At 43.6% G+C, this 19,141-nt stretch overlaps 1 protein-coding gene across 5 annotated transcripts in view; it reads left to right on the forward strand.

The window, feature by feature from the left end:
- The first annotated feature begins 7,327 nt into the window (after positions 1–7,327).
- Positions 7,328–19,141, forward strand: part of LOC135554249 (RNA binding protein fox-1 homolog 2-like) — a 40,703-nt gene continuing 28,889 nt past the window's right edge. For all 5 annotated transcript variants that reach the window (XM_064986416.1, XM_064986419.1, XM_064986418.1 and 2 more), the window contains exons 1-2: positions 7,328–8,190; positions 13,414–13,464. In XM_064986416.1, coding sequence (XP_064842488.1) covers positions 7,945–8,190; positions 13,414–13,464 — 297 coding nt within the window. In that variant the 5' untranslated portion in view covers positions 7,328–7,944. The remainder of the gene's footprint in view (positions 8,191–13,413; positions 13,465–19,141) is intronic.

The following is a 19,141-nucleotide window of genomic DNA, read 5'->3' on the forward strand; positions in this document are numbered from 1 at the left end:
TAGCCATGCTGGTTAAGTGTGCCTTTAATTCTAAATAAATCATAGACAGTGTCACCAGCAAAGCACCCCCACACCATCACAGCTCCTTCTCCATGCTTCACGGTGGGAACCACACATGTGGAGATCATCCGTTCACCTACTCTGTCTGACAAAGACACAGCAGTTGGAACCAAACATCTCAAATTTGGACTCATCAGACCAAAGGAAAGATTTCCAAGATTTCCATTTGTCTAACATACATTGCTCGTGTTTCTTGGCCCAAGCAAGCTTCTTCTTATTGGTGTGCTTTAGTAGTGGTTACTTTGCAGCAATTCGACCATGAAGGCCTGATTCACGCAGCCTTTGAACAGTTGATGTTGAGTGTCTGTTACTTGAACTCTGTGAAGCATTTATTTGGGCTGCAATTTCTGAGGCTAATAACTCTAATGAACTCATCTCTGCAACAGAGAACTCTGGGTCTTCCTTTCCTGTGGCTGTCCTCATAAGAGCCAGTTTCATCATAGCACTTGATGGTTTTTGCGACTGCACTTGAAGAAACTTTCAAAGTTCTTGACATTTTCCATATTGACTGACCTTCATGTTTTAAAGTTTGATGGACTGTCATTTCTCTTTGTTTATTTGAGCTGTTCTTGTCATAATATGGACTTGGTTTTTTACCAAATAGGGCTATCTTCTGTATATCACCCCTACCTTGTCACAATGCAACTGATTGGCTAAAACACATTAAGAAGGAAATAAATTCCACTATTTAACTTGACAAGGCACACCTGTTAATTGAAATGCATTCCAGGAGACTTCCTCATGAAGCTGGTTGAGAGAATGCCAAGAGTGTGCAAAGCTGTCATCAAGGCATAGGGTGCCTACTTTGAAGAATCTTTTTTGGTTACTTCATGATTCCATGTGTTATTTCACATTGTGTCTTATCATTCTACAATGGAGAAAATATATTTTTTGAATTATTTTATTTTAAAAGTATTCTTTTTTATTTAACTAGACAAGCCCGTTAAGAACAAAATCTTATTTCCGATGACTGCCTAATTGTGCACTGCCCTATGGGACTCCCAATCAAGGCTGGATGTCATACAGCCTGGATTTAGTAGGTGTGTCCAAACTTTTGACTGGTAATATATATATATATTAGTGCCTTGCAAAAGTATTAATCTATGCAAAATACTTTGGAATGTCAAAGTGGAAGAAAAATGCAGCAAAAAAAATAAGATGAAAACAAATTAATTAACTACAATATAGTCGTTCCATAACTTTTCAGCCCCTTAATATATTTCGGACTCTGGCATTGCTCGTTCTGATATTTCTTTCTTTCTTTCTTTCTTTTTACTTTTGGATTATGTGTGTATTGTTTTGTATTGCTAGTTATTACTGCACTGTTGGAGCGAGAAACACAAGCATTTCGCTGCACCTGTGATAACATCTGATTTGGACTGATTTGATGGGGGTGGGGGCCACAAAAAAATTGAGTGACTGATGCTTAACCAAATTTCGAAATTGCACTTTGTGTATTCTGTTATTCTAACTCTCAATAATCGGTTGAGACCCCGACTGGGTTGTGACTAAATGGAGTACAGCTACAACTGGAAGTTACTTTTTGTAGCATGTTCCAAAAAAACAATTTGGTTTGGTCCGGGGCTCCCTGGTGCCCGGGGGCCCTAAGCGACTGCTTATGTCTTGGGCCGCTTATGACTGGCTCTGGCTCCACCAATGGTGGGGGAATTTATTTCTGAGGTCAGACCTACCCTGAGCAGAACCATCACACACCACAGGAGGTTGGTGGCGGTTGGTGGGACCTTAATTGAGGAGTTGGGCTTGTGGTAATGCCTGGAGTGTCATTCAATTCACTCCGTTCCAGACATTATTATGAGCCGTCCTCCCCTCAGCAGCCTCCACTGACACATTCACACAGGTATACTGTGCATGAACATGAACAGCTAGTACAGTGGGGCAAAAAAGTATTTAGTCAGCCACCAATTGTGTAAGTTCTCCCACTTAAAAAGATGAGAGGCCTGTAATTTATCATAGGTACACTTCAACTATGACAGACAAAATGAGAAAAAAAAATCCAGAAAATCACATTGTAGGATTTTTAATGAATTTATTTGCAAATTATGGTGGAAAATAAGTATTTGGTCACCTACAAACAAGCAAGATTTCTGGCTCTCACAGACCTGTAACTTCTTTAAGAGGCTCCTCTGTCCTCCACTCGTTAACTGTAATAATGGCACCTGTTTGAACTTGTTATCAGTATAAAAGACACTTGTCCACAACCTCAAACAGTCAAACTCCAAACTCCACTATGGCCAAGACCAAAGAGCTGTCAAAGGACACCAGAAACAAAATTGTAGACCTGCACCAGGCTGGGACGACTGAACCTGCAATAGGTAAGCAGCCTCTCTCTCATCTTTTTAAGTGGGAGAACTTGCACAATTGGTGGCTGACTAAATACTTTTTTTGCCCCACTGTATATTGCATTTGATCAGTGTATCATTGGGATGCAAAAGGCTTTTTTTCACCTTTGTGTTACCTGTTATGTGGACAATCTCTTCCCTAGGAACCAGATCCAACTGGTTTGGCTCTGTTCCATGATCAATAAAGTCCATGGCCCCAAGATATTCCATGATACTACAGGAAAGAATTATGGCTGGCCTGCCCTCCTTGGGCCAAAGCAGACAATGGAATGACCCCTGGAAGTTCATAGCAGGTTCAGTGGCTGCTGAAGAGAGGGCTGTGATAGCACTGATGGACACCCATCTCAAAGCGGCTGCAATAATGTTTTCTGAAGTAGTGATGCTGAAGGAATTGTGGAGGAGCAATCTCAAAGGCGAAGTAGAAATATCATTTACTTGTTTGTTGCTTGTTCACCTTGCATGTTAAATTCATCTTTGACGTTTTTTATGCTGTGATGTTCTTGCTTTCAATAAAAATGTGAGTGTTGCCACAGACACAGCAATTGATACAGCGATTTTTGATGTCCCTTAAATCGCCACTAAAATAATATAACTTGGTGGATTGGCCACTGTGGGTGAAAATCCAGCACTTGCAGAAAGACGAAATGAGGAATATACTTTGTATTATTTAACTACATGTAACGTAGTTAAATAAATCATTTTGGGGTGGCGGGAGTCTAGTGGTTAGAGCGAAAGTTTGTCACATGCTTCCTTTCCATTGTAATTAACACGTCTACATTAATGTGGCTGCTACCATGGTTGTGGAGAATCTTGAATAAATCCTGAGTAATGAGTGAAAACTTTAGAGGTATAAATATCATACCCCCCCCAAAAACCACTAACCTCCTTTGTTAATGTAATGGTGAGAGGTTTGCATGTCAGGGATGTGTGTCTAACTTTCTCACTCATCATTCAGGATTATCTGTAATCATGGTAGCATCCACATTAATGTAGAAGTGTTCAGAAACATATTCTATTCTTATTTACAATAACAGTGACTCCAAAATGACACATTAACCATTTTCTATTGGGCACAAAATAATCTGAAACACAACCAAAACAAACAGCAAATGCAGCCAACAAGTTTAGTCACAAGCTTAATGTAGTCATTGCGTGCTAGGAATATGGGACCAAATACTTTCATTTTTACTTCTTTTATACACAAGTGAATTTGTCCTAATACATTTGGTCCCCTAAAATTGTGGGATAATGTACACTACTATTCAAAAGTTTGGGGTCACATAGAAATGTCCTTGTTTTAAAAAAAGCACATTTTTGTCCATTAAAATAACATGAAATTGATCAGAAATACAGTGTAGACAGTGTTAATGTTGTAATGACTATTGTAGCTGGAAACGGCAGATTTTTAAAAATAGAATATCTCCATAGGCGTACAGAGGCTCATTATCAGCAACCACTCCTGTGTTCCAATAGCACGTTGTGTTAGCTAATCCAAGTTCATAATTTTAAAAGGCTAATTGCTCATTAGAAATCCCTTTTGAAATTATGTTAGCACAGCTGAAAACTGTTGTCCTGTGTTACGAATCCCTTTTGGCCCGACAGTCTAGGGGGGGATGGTAATGAGACCCATAACATAACTCATGCAAATTATAATAGTGACAAAGCAAAAGTGTGAACGAAATAACCAGGACAACTGAAATCTACCGTCAAACTCAAGGTTTATTTGAAAACACACGGTAATGGGGGGAGCAGGAAAAGGGACTGAGCTGGACCCAAGGAAAGAAACAAGTATTCAAAAAACCCCTAAGCTAGACTAGCCTACTTTAACAACAGCTAACTAACTAACCAAAAATACAGTGGGTGGTCCGCCCAGTTCTAACTAGTGTATTTAACAAAGTCTACCTACGGGTAGTGTATGCCCATGGGCGACTTGTCTTGGTTTCTCCTTTTCCCGCCAGCAATCAAACACAAACACCATAACCAAAACAATCCTCACAGGTGTTGACAAAGTGCTATGGAGGTGCTCAAACAAAAGAGAGGTTAATACACAACGAGAGAGTGAAACACAGAGGCCTACAGACATACATTTACAGAGAGAGATTGAGCTCAAGAGCAAACAACTGACAGGGTTTTTAAACCAAGGGAAAGGAACTGTGATAGGGTAGGAAAACAGGAGGAGGTGTGTCTTCTGATTGATGATTGATTGGTGACTGATTGGGGAGTGATGATTTTCACCTGTGAGGGGAGAAGGAGAGCAAACACAGGATACATACGCACACACACACAGGATACCTGTATCCGTAACATCCTGATTAAAGAAGCAATAAAACTGGCCTTCAGACAAGCTGAGTATCTGGAGCATCAGCATTTGTGGGTTCGATTACAGGTTCAAAATGGCCAGAAACAAATAACTTTCTTTTGAAACCTGTCAGTCTATTCTTGTTCTGAGAAATTAAGGCTATTCTATGCGAGAAATTGCCAAGAAACTGAAGATCTCGTACAACGATGTGTACTCCCTTCACAGAACACTAATGTACTTGTCCTCTTGCTCAGTTGTGCACCCGGGCCTCCCACTACTCTTTCTATTTGCTCTAACCAGAATAGAAAGAGTGGTTGGAGGCCCGGGTGCACAACTGAGCAAGAGGACAAGTACATTAGTGTCTATTTTGAGAAACAGATGGCCAGTCTGAGATATGGCTTTTTCTTTGCAACTCTGCCTAGAAGTCCAGCATCCCGGAGTTGCCTCTTCACTGCTGACGTTGAGACTGGTGTTTTCCATCCACAATAGCGTGGCTATAGTGGAGCGGGTAGAGAGCTTCAAGTTCCTTGGTGTCCAAATCGCTAAGGACTTAAAATGGCCCACAAACATACGTACAGTCGTGAAGAACGCGGGACAGCGCCTCTTCCCCCTCCAGAAGTTGAAAAGGCTTGGCATGGGCCCTCAAATCCTCAAAACGTTCTACAGCTGTACTATTGAGAGCATCTTGACTGGCTGCATCACTGCTTGGTATGGTAATAGCACCACGCTCGATTGCATGGTGCTACAGAGGGTTGTGCGGACAGCCCGGTACCTCACTGGAGCTGAGCTCCCTTCCAACCAGGACCTCTGTATCAGGAAAGGCCCAGAAAATTGTTAAAGACTCCAGCCACCCAAGCCACAGACTGTTCTCTTTGCTTCCACATGGCAAGCGGTGCCGGTGCATCAAGTCTGTCACCAAGAGGCTCCTGAACAGCTTCTATCCCCAAGCCATAAGACTGCTAAAGAGCTAACAAAATGGCTTCATGGATTATCAGAGTTGACCCTTGAATTTTATTTTTGCACTGTCTCTAAGCACACTCCCAGGTCCCTATACAGTCACGCACACAACACTCCAACACTCACGCCATCATTTGCTCACACACATAATATGCACATACATTTATACTGACTCTACAGTCTACTGCTGCTTCTCTGTTTATCATATATCCTGATGCCTAGTCACCTTACCCCTATACATATCTACCAAAAGAGGTTGGTGTCACCTTAATTGGGGAGGATGGGCTTGTGGTAATGGCTGGAGCACAATAAGTGGAATGGAATCAAACACCTGGTTTGTATGTGTTTGATGCCATTCCATTTGCAGCATTCCAGACATTATTATGAGCTGTCCTCCCTTCAGCAGCTTCCAGTGATTTGATGCATTTAACCAGGCAAGTCAGTTAATAACAAATTCCTATTTACAATGACAGCCTACCCCGGCCAAACTCGAACCCGGACAACACTGGGCCAATTGTGTGCCGCCTTATGGGACTCCCAATCACAGCAGGTTGTGATACAGCCTGGAATTGAACTAGAATCTGTAGTGACACCTCTAGCACTGAGATGCCGTGCCTTACACCGCTGCGCCACTCGGTAGCCCAAAGATCTACCTCTATTACTCCAGTATCCCTGCACATTGTAAATATGGTACTGAAGCTGACTGACCCTGTATATATTATTCTTACTTACTTTCTCATGTTTTTCTTATTTCTCGTGTGTTTTTGTCCTACCTTATGTTATTTGTTATTACATTGCTATTCATTTTTTGTTGGGTTTAAAGCTTTGCAAGAAATGCATTTCCCTGGATTTGTGCATGTGACATTAAAAACTTGAAACTTGTCACTTGCATGTCCATTGATTAAGTTGTTTGATATCCACCAGGCGTCGCACTATCATAAAAAAACATGCTTTCATATCAGTCCTGTAAAATAATTCGCCTTTGAAGTTACCTAGGTTTGAGTGGTTTATAATAGATCATATTTAACATGTGTGCAGCTAGACCTATACTACCCTGCGTCTTTTCTCACACATACGTATTCTGCATTGTTAAATTGCTAGTTGTGTGTTATTTTAGGCCTACCCCATATATTCCCCGTTTATTTAGAACCCCTCCCCTCTGCTTCATTAGCTGTATCACCGCCATCTGACTAGTGAAAGTCAATTAAAGCGTCGTGGGGAGACTCTTTATACTCTATTCCTTGATTTGGAACACTCGCTCAAGCATGGACGCTGCATGCAGAGGGGTGGTGGGGTGTGCGCAGTCGTGAAAAAAAGAAGACAAATACCTCGCCATAAATCGTGGCAAGCCGTCGCATATTTACACACAAACAATCCCCTAAACATAAACATACCAATTTACACGATAAATGTTTACGAAATTAAATGATGTAAATGTAATCTTTCGGTAATGACAAAAGCCGTAAAAATAAATTTGAGGTAGGCTACGCTAAATGAAATGCCACTGTGTATGTTATGGTGAAAAAAAAAGAGAAGGGGGGTGCAGGAGGGAATACGACAGAGGAAAAGGAGGGGAATATAGAGAGGGCAGATCTAGGACCAGTCTAAATTGTTTACCCCTATCGTAATCTTAGCACATGGAGAAAAAACTGACACCAGATCAGTGCACTCTCTGCGGCCCGTTCCACACCACACCAATCGGGACGTACACGATAGAGAGGAAATCGTGTTCCTCGCCAGTCCGTACACGCCACTAGAATTCACTGAACATACTGCGAGAAAAAGAAGGGTGATAAAAAGGCTAGGAGAAAAAGAAGGTGAAAGCAAAGAAGGGCTTAAAAATATATTTGGTTGGGAGCAGAGGACGCATTGGCTTCGCAAGGAGAAGATTAGTGATTCAAATAATTTCCTAACATTTTCGATATTCGGAGAAGATAGAAGTATCGTTAGCTAGCTAGCGGAATGTGTTGCTAGCTAATTAGCAAGGAATTAGTGTTTTGTATTTACTTGGTTTACGTGTTCTATTGTGACAATTTTTCTAACGCTAGTAATCGTGTGAAATGTGCACGAGCCACACATGGTCATGGTGTTATGTATTGATTAGACAATAACAATCTTGCTAGCGGTACAATACATTTGGCCAAGAAGACCAGCTACAATCAGCTATTTGCACATTCAAGGAATAGCATTACTTATCCCAGAATAGGGAAGAAGTAAAAGGTTTTAAACAAATAGCTAGACTTGTAAGTGTAGACTATCTGCCGTCCAATGTTAATGTCGACCGACGTCGCATCCATAATGTTACCCGTTTCTCGGGGAATGATGGACCGGGAAAAGGACATTGATACAGCAACTGGACCCCACGCGAACACGACCGGGGGTCCAGCAGCAATCGTCCGGGGAATGAAACGAGGGGATCCTGAGCAAACAGTTGCAGCTTTGACCGAATTGGCAGGAGCAGAGTGCAAACGGCCAAGGATAGACGGGACGGTGGGTGTTGGTGACATTGGACAGGTAAGGAGTAGAAAATCAACAAATGAAGCCACATTGCTGTTTGTTTCCGGTCAATGTGTTGTTTTCATTGAATGTGTGCAACATTGTAACCCCTGCATTAAACGATTTCATTTCAATAGCACGCTACGTCTATTGTTTCAAGAACATCAGTGGGTCATGATTCTGCTGACAGGCAGGCCCGCCTATCAATAGCATGCCTCGTCGCATCAACTGCAGTAACGAGCGTGCAGTAGAATTACAATCTAGGTACAAAACGTGTCTTGCACGTTGTTCTGTGCTCGTGGCAACTAGACTAACATCATGATTATGGCGGAGGCAAAGGTAATATGATAGCCCACAGCTTCTCGGCAATGACACTTACGCTACAGCATATATCCGACGATACATAAAGGCCTTTCATGCATTTACGTGCACTGCAGATATGTACACACTGATATTCCCGCCTTTACCATTATGGTATGTCTTTGTCGTTGGACATCACATCAAAGCCTCCGACACAGGAGGGTACTCGCATTGGGAACAGTAATTTGTGCCAATCCCCCTGGTCTGTGATTGGAGCTAGGTGCTAAAAAGAGGAGAGAGACAGGGGGTTGGGGGAGGGGTCACTATGGGAGAGACAAAGAACAGACCCCTATTCGTGAATAAGGGAGTAGGAAGGAAAGGGGCTTTAGGATACCTTGCCTCTAGCTATGGGCCTCTCCATGACTTGACTGCTGATACAGCATAGCAACAGTACTCTGCTCTTCGGCTAAACAGTGATATTTCACGCACATACAGTATCTGTAAGCATAATTGAAAATAGCTGGCATACTGTTTTTGTTTGAGGCAGCAGTCAAACATGGTTCTGGGTCAGCTGTGGGTAATTGAATCCTGGGCATTAGGAAAATGTTTCAATTGGTACTGCTGCATATCTATTGCAATGACAAATGGCCATGTTCCTCACTCCATATAATGGATGAATGGTGATGACAAAAGGTTACGTGTAGATGGTGTGACAATGAGGTGCAACAGGATCTCGCTGCCAATCACTTATATTGATCTCCTGCCATTGTGGATCAGGCTGGAAATACGCCCACAGAAGAGAGGGAGGAAACAGGAGGATAGAAGGCAGGATTTACAGTATGAGAGAGAATATTTTATCATGAGAGAAGGAGAAAGTTGTAGAAAAATCCTCTATGCAGCTTAGGTTTGACGATAACTAAGGGTAAACATTAGGAAATTACAATGGTGGTGCTTAATGTAATTAGACTGGATTACATCATCCAGTCCTGTAGGTGACATCAAGTTCAGTGCTGAGAAGATGAGTTCACAAAATATTTTTGGTGTGTCGATGGGTAGCTATTTGATGTTCATTGCTACCCAGAGGATAGGATGGGTAACAGCCTAAATCATGGCTGACATATTAAATGGGAGAGGAGTGTCCTCTCATCTCCATCCTCTTCTTTTGTTTCCGTCATCCTCCCCCTAAGGCATATTTCCAGATTGCTAATTAACTCCTGGTCCATAGAATTTGAGTGTGCACTGCCTGTGAGACAAACCTCCCCACCCCTGCTCACTGTCTCTACCGTCCAATCTCTCTCTCTGTTTCCCACTATGCAGTATTGATGTGCCCTAGCCTAGTCCAGCCTGATAGTGTACAGTGTGCTCTATATGCCTCCCTCCGGCTCCCCGGGAGCAGATTTATCCTATCGTTGGCAGTAAAGAGGCTTTGTGTCGCGCTAACGAGATCAAAGCTCATTTAGGAGAGGGCATTAACCAGACTGATCGCTTCAAGGAGAGGAGAGTAAAAGGGGGGAGAGGGTGGGCGAGTGTTGAAGGGGAAACTATGATATAAACAAACCATTAAGATGATACAGTTTTGAACAGATAAGCTCTAAAGGTGCAATATTCTTTGAAACTATCAGGCTACCAGGGAATGTTGACTAGTAATAGCGGGAACATTGGCTGTCATTAAAACCCCAAAGAAAAAAGTAGGAGTTATAATGTGCAGCACACGAGTGGACACTCACTAATGGTTGTCACTGAACTTTGAGCCCAATGCAACGGTGTCACCCTTGACCTTTCACCCCTTGAGATAAGCACAAAATTCTCTTCAAGATGTTGCTCAACACAACAGTGCTCAAACTTTCCCCCCCTTTTTTTACAGTCCGCCACTCATTTAATCAGATGCAGGGCCTGCCACTTACACTCGCATGTTAACTCTGGACACTGGTTGTTGTCACCTCCCCTTCTACCCCGCTGCCCCCAAACTGTCATATGTACTTTCATCTCCGCCTGCGAATGTCTCCCTGTCGGTAACGTTGATTCATCCTGTCTTCTTTCTCCTTATTTTTGTCCCCTCTGTACCTCAGCGTATCACCCTCTGTCCACCCCTCCAATCCCTTCTTCCTCATCCCCCTCCTCCCTCACCATCTGTTGACCTCATGCCATTTTGCCCTCCTCCCTCCACTGCTCTCTTTTTCTGCCCATTTGCTCCAACTCTCAACTTCTTGACTTTTCCTCAAATAGAAAGTGGGGGAGAGAAAAACCCAGCAGAGCAACGCCCTTTACTTGAGCATACAGAGAGAAAGTCACTGTATGAGGTGTGTCTGTACATTTCTGATCCGTAGAGTCTGCAGCCCTGGCCCTCAGAGCAGCCACACCTCATAACTACCCCTCTACTGTAAATGAGTGTAATTAATACCAAAGTAGGTGGTACCCTGTTAAATTACTGTCTGTATCTGCATGGAAGAGGGACTGAGTTTCGTTGAGCGTAATAAAAGCTTGAAAAACTTTACAGACAAAGCAGCCCTGATATGCAGACCAAAGCGCCATATGCCCCGCAAAAGAAAGTGTGTGTGTGTTTTAACAATGAGTATCAAGTTCAGACCCCCCTCCCCCACCCTTTAAGGAAATATAAGTCACATGACATTCTTGGGGTATGAGTCATTGTCTCCATTTCTTGGTCTCTTCTTTTTGCTGTATTTTCCACTTCTTGTCTTTGTCTTTCTTAATCCCCACATTCTTCCACCCCTGTCTTTCTCTCCTAATTTCCATCTCACTCTCTTGTTCTTTCTTTTCCCTCCATCCCCCATTCATCTCCCTCCCCCTTTCCTCCAGACAGATTGATTCCAGATGTTACCAAATTCTTCTCCTCTCCCTCCCCCTGTTCTAACCTAAACTCCTCCCTCTTCATCCTGCCTTTCTACTGGAAAAAAATCATTTTTTTACTGCAACCTTGTTATGTATCATGTGGGGTAGTTCTGGTTTCCAAGTGATGCGCTACATATTTTTTTCCACTGATGGTGCCTTGTAAACACGAGTGTGTAACTCTGACATTGCCAGAGGCATTGGAGACCTGCCGTCCTTTCAAATGTTCAGTGTGTCGCATCTTCATCAGTCCTCCACTGTCCAGTCTTTGAAGGCTACCAGTGTTTTTACCTCGTGTGTTTCTGAATACAGCACTGTCCGTTCCGCGGCTCTCCCACTTTAATGCGGCGCACTGAGGAGTGTGTTCCCCCAGGGGACTAGGCACGAGGGGGGAATTGGTTCCAGATGAAACAGGAAGTGGAGAGGGGGAGACAAAGAGAGGGCTGTTTTATGTAGGAGAGGTAGACCGGACACTGCTGGACTGAGTAGCATACATCTCACTCCTCTGGCATGGGTCATGTATGCTATAGTCTGTACTGTCCAGACAGCATCAGTCTGTCACTCACTTCTGCTGCTCACGACTTAAACGCTCTCTGTGCCCCGTCAAATGTTGTCCCTCGCTACTTGTTTGATTGACCTCATTCCCCTTTCCTTCCTCTTTCCCCTCCCTGTTTTTGCTCTGCCGCTCCCTCCCTCTACCACCACCATGTCTCATTGTGGTGTGGCTGTGGAGCCCCATCCAGGGTTAGTGTAGTAAGCACAGCTAGCTTTCTGAGAGGGCATCTCTCCCGTGCTGTCGCCATGGCATCCTGAGTCAGGCCTTTCCCATGATTGGTTGAAAAAATTATAGTAGGGAGGGACCAATTCCTCCAGGAAGCAGGTCAGGGTAGAAGCAGGAGGTTACCTCTGTCTGTTTATAATGAAGAGGCCACGACCACCTTTTTACTACATTACACCAGCACTGGCTGCTCACTGAATGGAAGCTAATGCAGATAGTGTATGAATTTAAAATTAGTTGCCGACTCTCGTCTTTTAGCACCAGCACAATGGAAACATATTCACCCTTTTTAACACGCGTAGGATGTTCCACCCTCCTTTCCCTGAGCATGATTGAAAAGGCCGGAGTCTTGTTACTCTGCCTATTTTCCCTGCACAGTGTACTGCAAGCATGTCAGACAGGATCGCTGTAATCCTCTCTCCTTACTGTTGTCAATATCATCGTTTGGTTTAACTTTTCCCCTATTGTTATATCCTGCCCCCTCTCCCCCTTTCTTTTCCCTTCCATTACATTGCAATGAACAATGGCTCTTCTGCCAGGGGGAGAGGGAGGGGCGACAGAAATAATCTAATTAGAAGTAATTACAGATCAATTAACCACAACACTAGATTCTGGGGCATGAATGGGGGAAGGGTGCTCTTTGTTGTTGTTGCGGAGTGCAATTTGTTTTGTCTGCTGAATAAGGACCTGGCCTGGCTGCAGAATGATTCACCAGCTGCTCTACATGGTTGAGGCAGCGCTCAGGGTCTAAACCAAAAGAGTCATCATGTTAACTTGTATAATCCTTTGTGAAATGTGCCACCTTAAGTTCCCGGCTTCTTTCCTGCACCATACATATTTTCATAAATGTATTGGGCTGTAGGGTATACCGTAACAGATAGGGCTGGGAACTGCCAGGGACCTCACGATACTTAGGTGCCGATATGATATGTATTGCGATTGTCACCATTCTATATGTGTTGCGATTCCAAACATATTGCTCACCCTACGTCTGCTGCAGAGGGACTAGAGCGAGCCATGAGAAAACGAGTTTTAATGAAAGTGCTGAAAACAAGATGGAGAACAAGCTAAGAAGGAAAAATACAAACATAATATTGCAATAATATCAAAATGACGGCAAAAATGATATCCTACTGTATACATTGTTCCCCCATCACAAGTAACAGCTAGGCTATTTCTCCTCTGGAGCATATTACTTCGTTAGGGGTGAAGATTGGAGCTGAAAAGTGACTTCACTGCAAAATGTTAGACTCATGTTGAATCACATCACATTTTCCAAACCCTTACCTCTCTCTCTTTCTTCTTTTATTTTTTAGAACAACGACCCTTTAACCCCAGGTTTCCTTGGATACCCTCCTCACAGCCAGGTAAGAGTTACATCTTACTGAAGTCTCCTTTAATTTAAGTATAATTGATGGATGTATCATGGAGTTTCATGAAACACATTATAGTACTATTATAGTACTTCAGAAGGCCTAACACGAACATAGCCTACAGAAACTGACGACATTTTCCACTCTGAATCAATTTGATCTGCTTGGCTGCTGTGCACACTTTTCCACAATCCACATTCCCCTGCTCTCTTTCCCCTTCTCGCTCTAATTTCTTGTGGTCTCCCTCCATATCGAGTGGTGCAGCGGTCTAAGGCACTACATCTCAGTGCAAGAGGCGTCACTACAGTCCCTGGTTCGAATCCAGGCTGCGTCACATCCGGCCGTGATTGGAAGTCCCATAGGGCGGCGCACAATTGGCCCAGCGTCGTCCGGGTTTGGACAGGGTTTTAAATATCACTTCCAGTAATGAGTTTCTTATGTGCGCCAGACAGGGCTGTTTCTGAGGGTCTCTTATCTGCCTGGGAGCAGCAGCACAGTGCTGTGTCTTCTGTCTGTTGTCATGGCTGAGATGTGAGTGCAGGTCTCTGGCAGAGCCACAGGAGGGGGGTGTTGGTCTGCCTGCCCTCCCTCTCCTCTCAACATGATGGGTCTCCACAGCTTTATCTTCATTGTGTTTTTTCCTCCAACGTGCGTTCCTCTACCCCTGCCATCTCCTTTCTTGGGAATGCAGCTCGCTCGCTGCTTGTACTGGAGAGAGTGGGTGGAGGAGGGGTGGATGGATGGAAAGCAGAAGAGGCAGGAGAGAGGGAAAGTGAGAGCTTCGGAGGACAGAGACTGAAGCAAGTGAGCCACCATATTGAAGTTAACCTTTCTGTGCTGAGGTAATATATAGGCTAGATGAGTGGTATTCAAAGTGGGTCACGGGGGAACTGCAGTGGGGTTGCCAAAATATATTTTTTTAAATCAAAATTAAGAGTGCATATTATTGTATAGGACAATATACAAATATTTTTAGTAAAGATAATTTAAAAAATACAATTTTATTGAGTTAATGTAATTGTTTTTCTTTTAATTTTGATAAGAGATGAAAATGTAATGAATTAAAGATTATTTGTTGATGTAAAAATAATTTTACCAATGTTAGATTTGGAGAGAAATCCCTGCGGAAAAAAATGGGGATGCCAGAAATTCCTGCTGAGGCAATTGGGCCTGAAACGTCTGAAGTAACATGCATTTGGTAAGGTTGTTAAAATAGTTAGGTTCCCATGTGTTTGTTTGGATCATAACTTACTTATTTGATTCAAGACTCGTCAAACATACAACAAATGATTTAATGCAAGCTAGTTCTTAGTGATGTAATCGGGTACACATAGGTGTTGAGCCGGTTGTCATGCAAAGGGTTGGAGGAGTTAGTCTAGCCTACACTCTAGCTGGAGTTCCTAAGAGCTGTTTTGCGCTGGTTGATCTGCCTGTAGGTTTGGCTGTGTCGATGTTTATAATTTGTAAAAATATATTGAAAAATATTTGACCTTTTATTTAACTAGGCAAGTCAGTTAAGAACAAATACTTATTTTCAATGACTGCCTAGGAACAGTAGGTTAACTGCCTTGTTCAGGGGCAGAACGGCAGATTATTTTTACCTTGTCAGCTCGGGGATTCGATCTTGCAACCTGTCAGTTTTAAGTCCAACGCTCTAACCACTAGACTACCTGCCGCCCCTGCATGGCGGCTTAGCCAAAACCCTACGTATGTGGGTTTGTCTGGAGGTTGGTAGGGTCCTGTAGTATGAGTCTAGTGCCCCTCATCATGTTTAGGCTACAGACGCAATGATGATTATGATGGTCCTAGTCAGTCAGTATATATTTCATTTTTATTTCACCTTTATTTAACCAGGTAGGCTAGTTGAGAACACGTTCTCATTTACAACTGCGACCTGGCCAAGATAAAGCAAAGCAGTGCAACACAAACAACAACACAGTTACACATGGAATAAACAGGGTACAGTCAATAACACAATAGAAAAAAATAAAGTCTATATACAGTGTGTGCAAATGGCATGAGGAGGTAAGGCAATAAATAGGCCATAGTAGCAAGTCATTACAATTAACACTAGTGATAGATGTGCAGATGATGATGTGCAAGTAGAAAAACTGCTGTGCAAAAGAGCAGCAAAGTAAATAAAAAATATGGGGATGAGGTGGGTAGATTTGATTGGCTATTTACAGCTGCATCGATCGGTTAGCTGCTCAGATAGCTGATGTTTAAAGTTAGTGAGGGAAATATATGTCTCCAGCTTCAGCGATTTTTGCAGTTCGTTCCAGTCATTGGCAGCAGAGAACTGGAAGCAAAGGCTGCCAAACAAGGTGTTGGCTTTGGGGAAGACCAGTGAGCTATACCTGCTGGAGCGCGTGCTACGGGTGGATGTTATCGTGACCAGTGAGCTGAGATAAAGTGGGGCTTTACCTAGCAAAGTCTTATAGATGACCTGGAGCCAGTGGGTCTGGCGACTAATATGTAGCGAGGGCCAGCCGACGAGAGCATACAGGTCGCAGTGGTGGGTGGTATATGGGGCTTTGGTGACAAAATGGATGGCAATGTGATGGACTGCATCCAGTTTGCTGAGTAGAGTGTTGGATGCTATTTTGTAAATGACATCGCCGAAGTTGAGGATCGGTAGGATAGTCAGTTTTACGAGGGTATGATTAGCGGCGTGAGTGACGGAGCCTTTGTTGAGAAATAGGAAGCCGATTCTAGATTTCATTTTGGTTTCATTTAATGAGTCTGGAAGGAGAGTTTACAGTCTAGCCAGACACCTAGGTATTTGTAGTTGTCCACATTCTAAGTCAGAACCGTCCAGAGTAGTGATGCTAGTCGGGCGGGTGTGCGCAGCGAAGGGTTGAAAAGCATGCATTTGGTTTTACTAGCGTTTAAGAGCAGTTGTAGGCAACAGAAGGAGTGTTGTATGGCATTGAAGCTCATTTGGAAGTTTAACACAGTGTCCAAAGAAGGGCCAAATGTATACAGAATGGTGTCGTCTTCGTAGAGGTGGATCAGGGAATCACCCGAAGCAAGAGTGACATCGTTGAAATATACAGAGAAAAGAGTCGGTCTGAGAATTGAACCTTGTGGTACCCTTATAGAGACTGCCAGAGGTCCAGACAACAGGCCCTCCGATTTGACACACTGAACTCTATCTGAGAAGTAGTTGGTGAACCAGGCGATTCAGTCATTTGAGAAACCAAGGCTATTGAGTCTGCCGATAAGAATACAGTGATTGACAGAGTCGAAAGCCTTTGCCAGGTCGATGAAGACGGCTGCACTGTACTGTCTTTTATCGATGGCGGTTATGATATCGTTTAGTACCTTGAGCGTGGCTGAGGTGCACCTGTGACCAGCTCGGAAACCGGATTGCACAGCGGAGAAGGTATGGTGGGATTTGAAATGGTCAGTGATCTGTTTATTAACTTAGCTTTCGTAGACTTTAGTATACAATGACCACACAGTGCTGTAATCTGGCTCTGATTTATATAGAAGAGATAACTTCTGACTGTGGGGTCAGTTGTGCAGTATTGTGTTGTGCATTTACTGCAGCAAAATCACATCCATACCTGAGGACCACAATGGAAATAAGCCTCCTGGCTTTGTGTTTTATCCTTTAATCTGTATGTATGTATTTTTGTTTCGTAAACAACAGGTGTGGACTCACGGTGAAATGCTTACTGAGGGAGCCCTTCATTTGTTTTAACATTTTTATTTGAAACTTTACTTAACTAGGCTAGTCAGTTAAGAACAAATTCTTATTTACAATGGGTTAACTGCCTTGTAGTTAAAATGACAGATTTTTACTAGGCTACCTGCCGCCCCAAGATAACATCAGCGTTGGCACAGGTGGGATTCGAACCCACACCTCCATAGAGACTGGAGTCTAAATCCAGCGCCTTAGAAAACTCGGTCACGCTACCCAGTTTAATAACAATACAGAGAAAGACATTTTAGAAAGAAAAGAAAAGTAAAACACATAATAATAGATACATAATGAGTAACGATAACTTGGTTCTATACAACGGGTGCCAGTACCTAGACGATGTGCAGGGGTATGAGGTAATTGGGGGTAGATATGTAAATATAACTAGGAATAAGGTGACAGTAAACAGTAGCAGCAGTGTATGTGATGAGTCAAAAAAGTTTGTGCAAAAATGGTCAATGCAGATAGTCCGGGTAGCTATTTGGTTAACTATTCATCTAACTATTTAGCAGCCTTATGGCTTGGGGGTGGAAGCTGTTCAGGGTGCTGTTGGTTCCAGACTTGATGCATCGGTACTGTTTGCTGTGCTGTAGCAGAGAGAACAGTCTGACTTGGTTGGCTGGAATCTTTGACTTTTTTTTAGGGCTTTCCTCTGACACTGCCTGGCATAGAGGTCCTGAATGGCAGGGAGCTTGGACTCGGTGATGCACTGGGCCGTATCCACTACCCTCTGTAGCGCCTTGCGGTCGGAGGCCAATCTGTTGCCATACCAGGCAGTGATGTAGGCAGTTAAGATGCTCTCAGTGGTGCAGCTGTATAACTTTTTGAGGATTTGAGGGCCCATTCAAAATCTTTTCAGCATCATGAGAGTGAAGAGGCGTTGGTGTGCCCTCTTCACGACTGTGTTGGTGTGTTTGGACCATGATAGATACTTAGTGATGTGGACACCAAGGAACTGAAAGCTTTCGACCCGCTCCACTACAGCCCAGTCGATGTGAATGGGGGTGTGCTCGGCCCTCCGTATCCTGTAGTCCACGATCAGCTTCTTTGTCTTGCTGACGTTAAGGGAGAGGTTGTTGTCCTGGCATCACACTCATTATAGGCTGTTTCATCGTCGTCTGTGATCAGGTCTCGTGTCGTCGTGTCGTCGTGAAACTTATATTGATTGTATTGGTGTCGTGCGCAGCCACGCAGTTGTGGTTGAATAGGGAATACAGGAGGGAACTAAGCATGCACCCCTGAGGGGCCCTCGTGTTAAAAGGTCAGCGTGGTGGATGTGTTGCCTACTCTCACCAACTGGGGGTGGTTTGTCAGGATATCCAGGGTCCTTAGTTTAGTGATGAGCTTGGAGGGTACTACGGTGTTGAACTCTGAGTTATAGTCAATAAACAGCATTCTCACGTAGATTTGTCTTTTTGTCCAAATGGAAAAGGGAAGTGTAGTGCAATAGAGATTGCATCGTTTGTGGATCCCATCAGGGTGGTACGTGAATTGGAGTGGGTTCAGGGTGTTTGGGATCATGGTGTTGATGTGAGCCATGACCAGCCTTTCAAACCATATCATGGCTACAGATGTGAGTGCTACGAGTCATTTAGACAGGTTACCTTGGCGTTCTTGTACACAGGGACTATGGAGGTCTGCTTGAAGCAAGTTGGTATTACAGACCAGGTCAGGGATAGGTTGAAAATGTCAGTGAAGACACTTGCCAGCTTGTCAGCGCATGTATGCGTCCTGGTAATCCGTCTAGCCTCGCAGCCTTGTGAGTAAGCCCTTTAAACAGGTTAACATTCACATCGGCTACTGAGAGCATGATCACACAGTTGTCCGGATGAGCTGGCGCTCTCACGCATGGTTCAGTGCATAGAAGGCATTTAGCTCACCTGGTAGGCTCACTTCATTGGGCAGCTCGCGGCTGGGTTTCCCATTGTAATCCGTGATAGTTTGCAAGCCCTGCCACATCAGAGC

This window comes from Oncorhynchus masou, chromosome 14 (assembly GCF_036934945.1).
Source record: "Oncorhynchus masou masou isolate Uvic2021 chromosome 14, UVic_Omas_1.1, whole genome shotgun sequence".
Taxonomy (NCBI): Eukaryota; Metazoa; Chordata; class Actinopteri; order Salmoniformes; family Salmonidae; genus Oncorhynchus; species Oncorhynchus masou.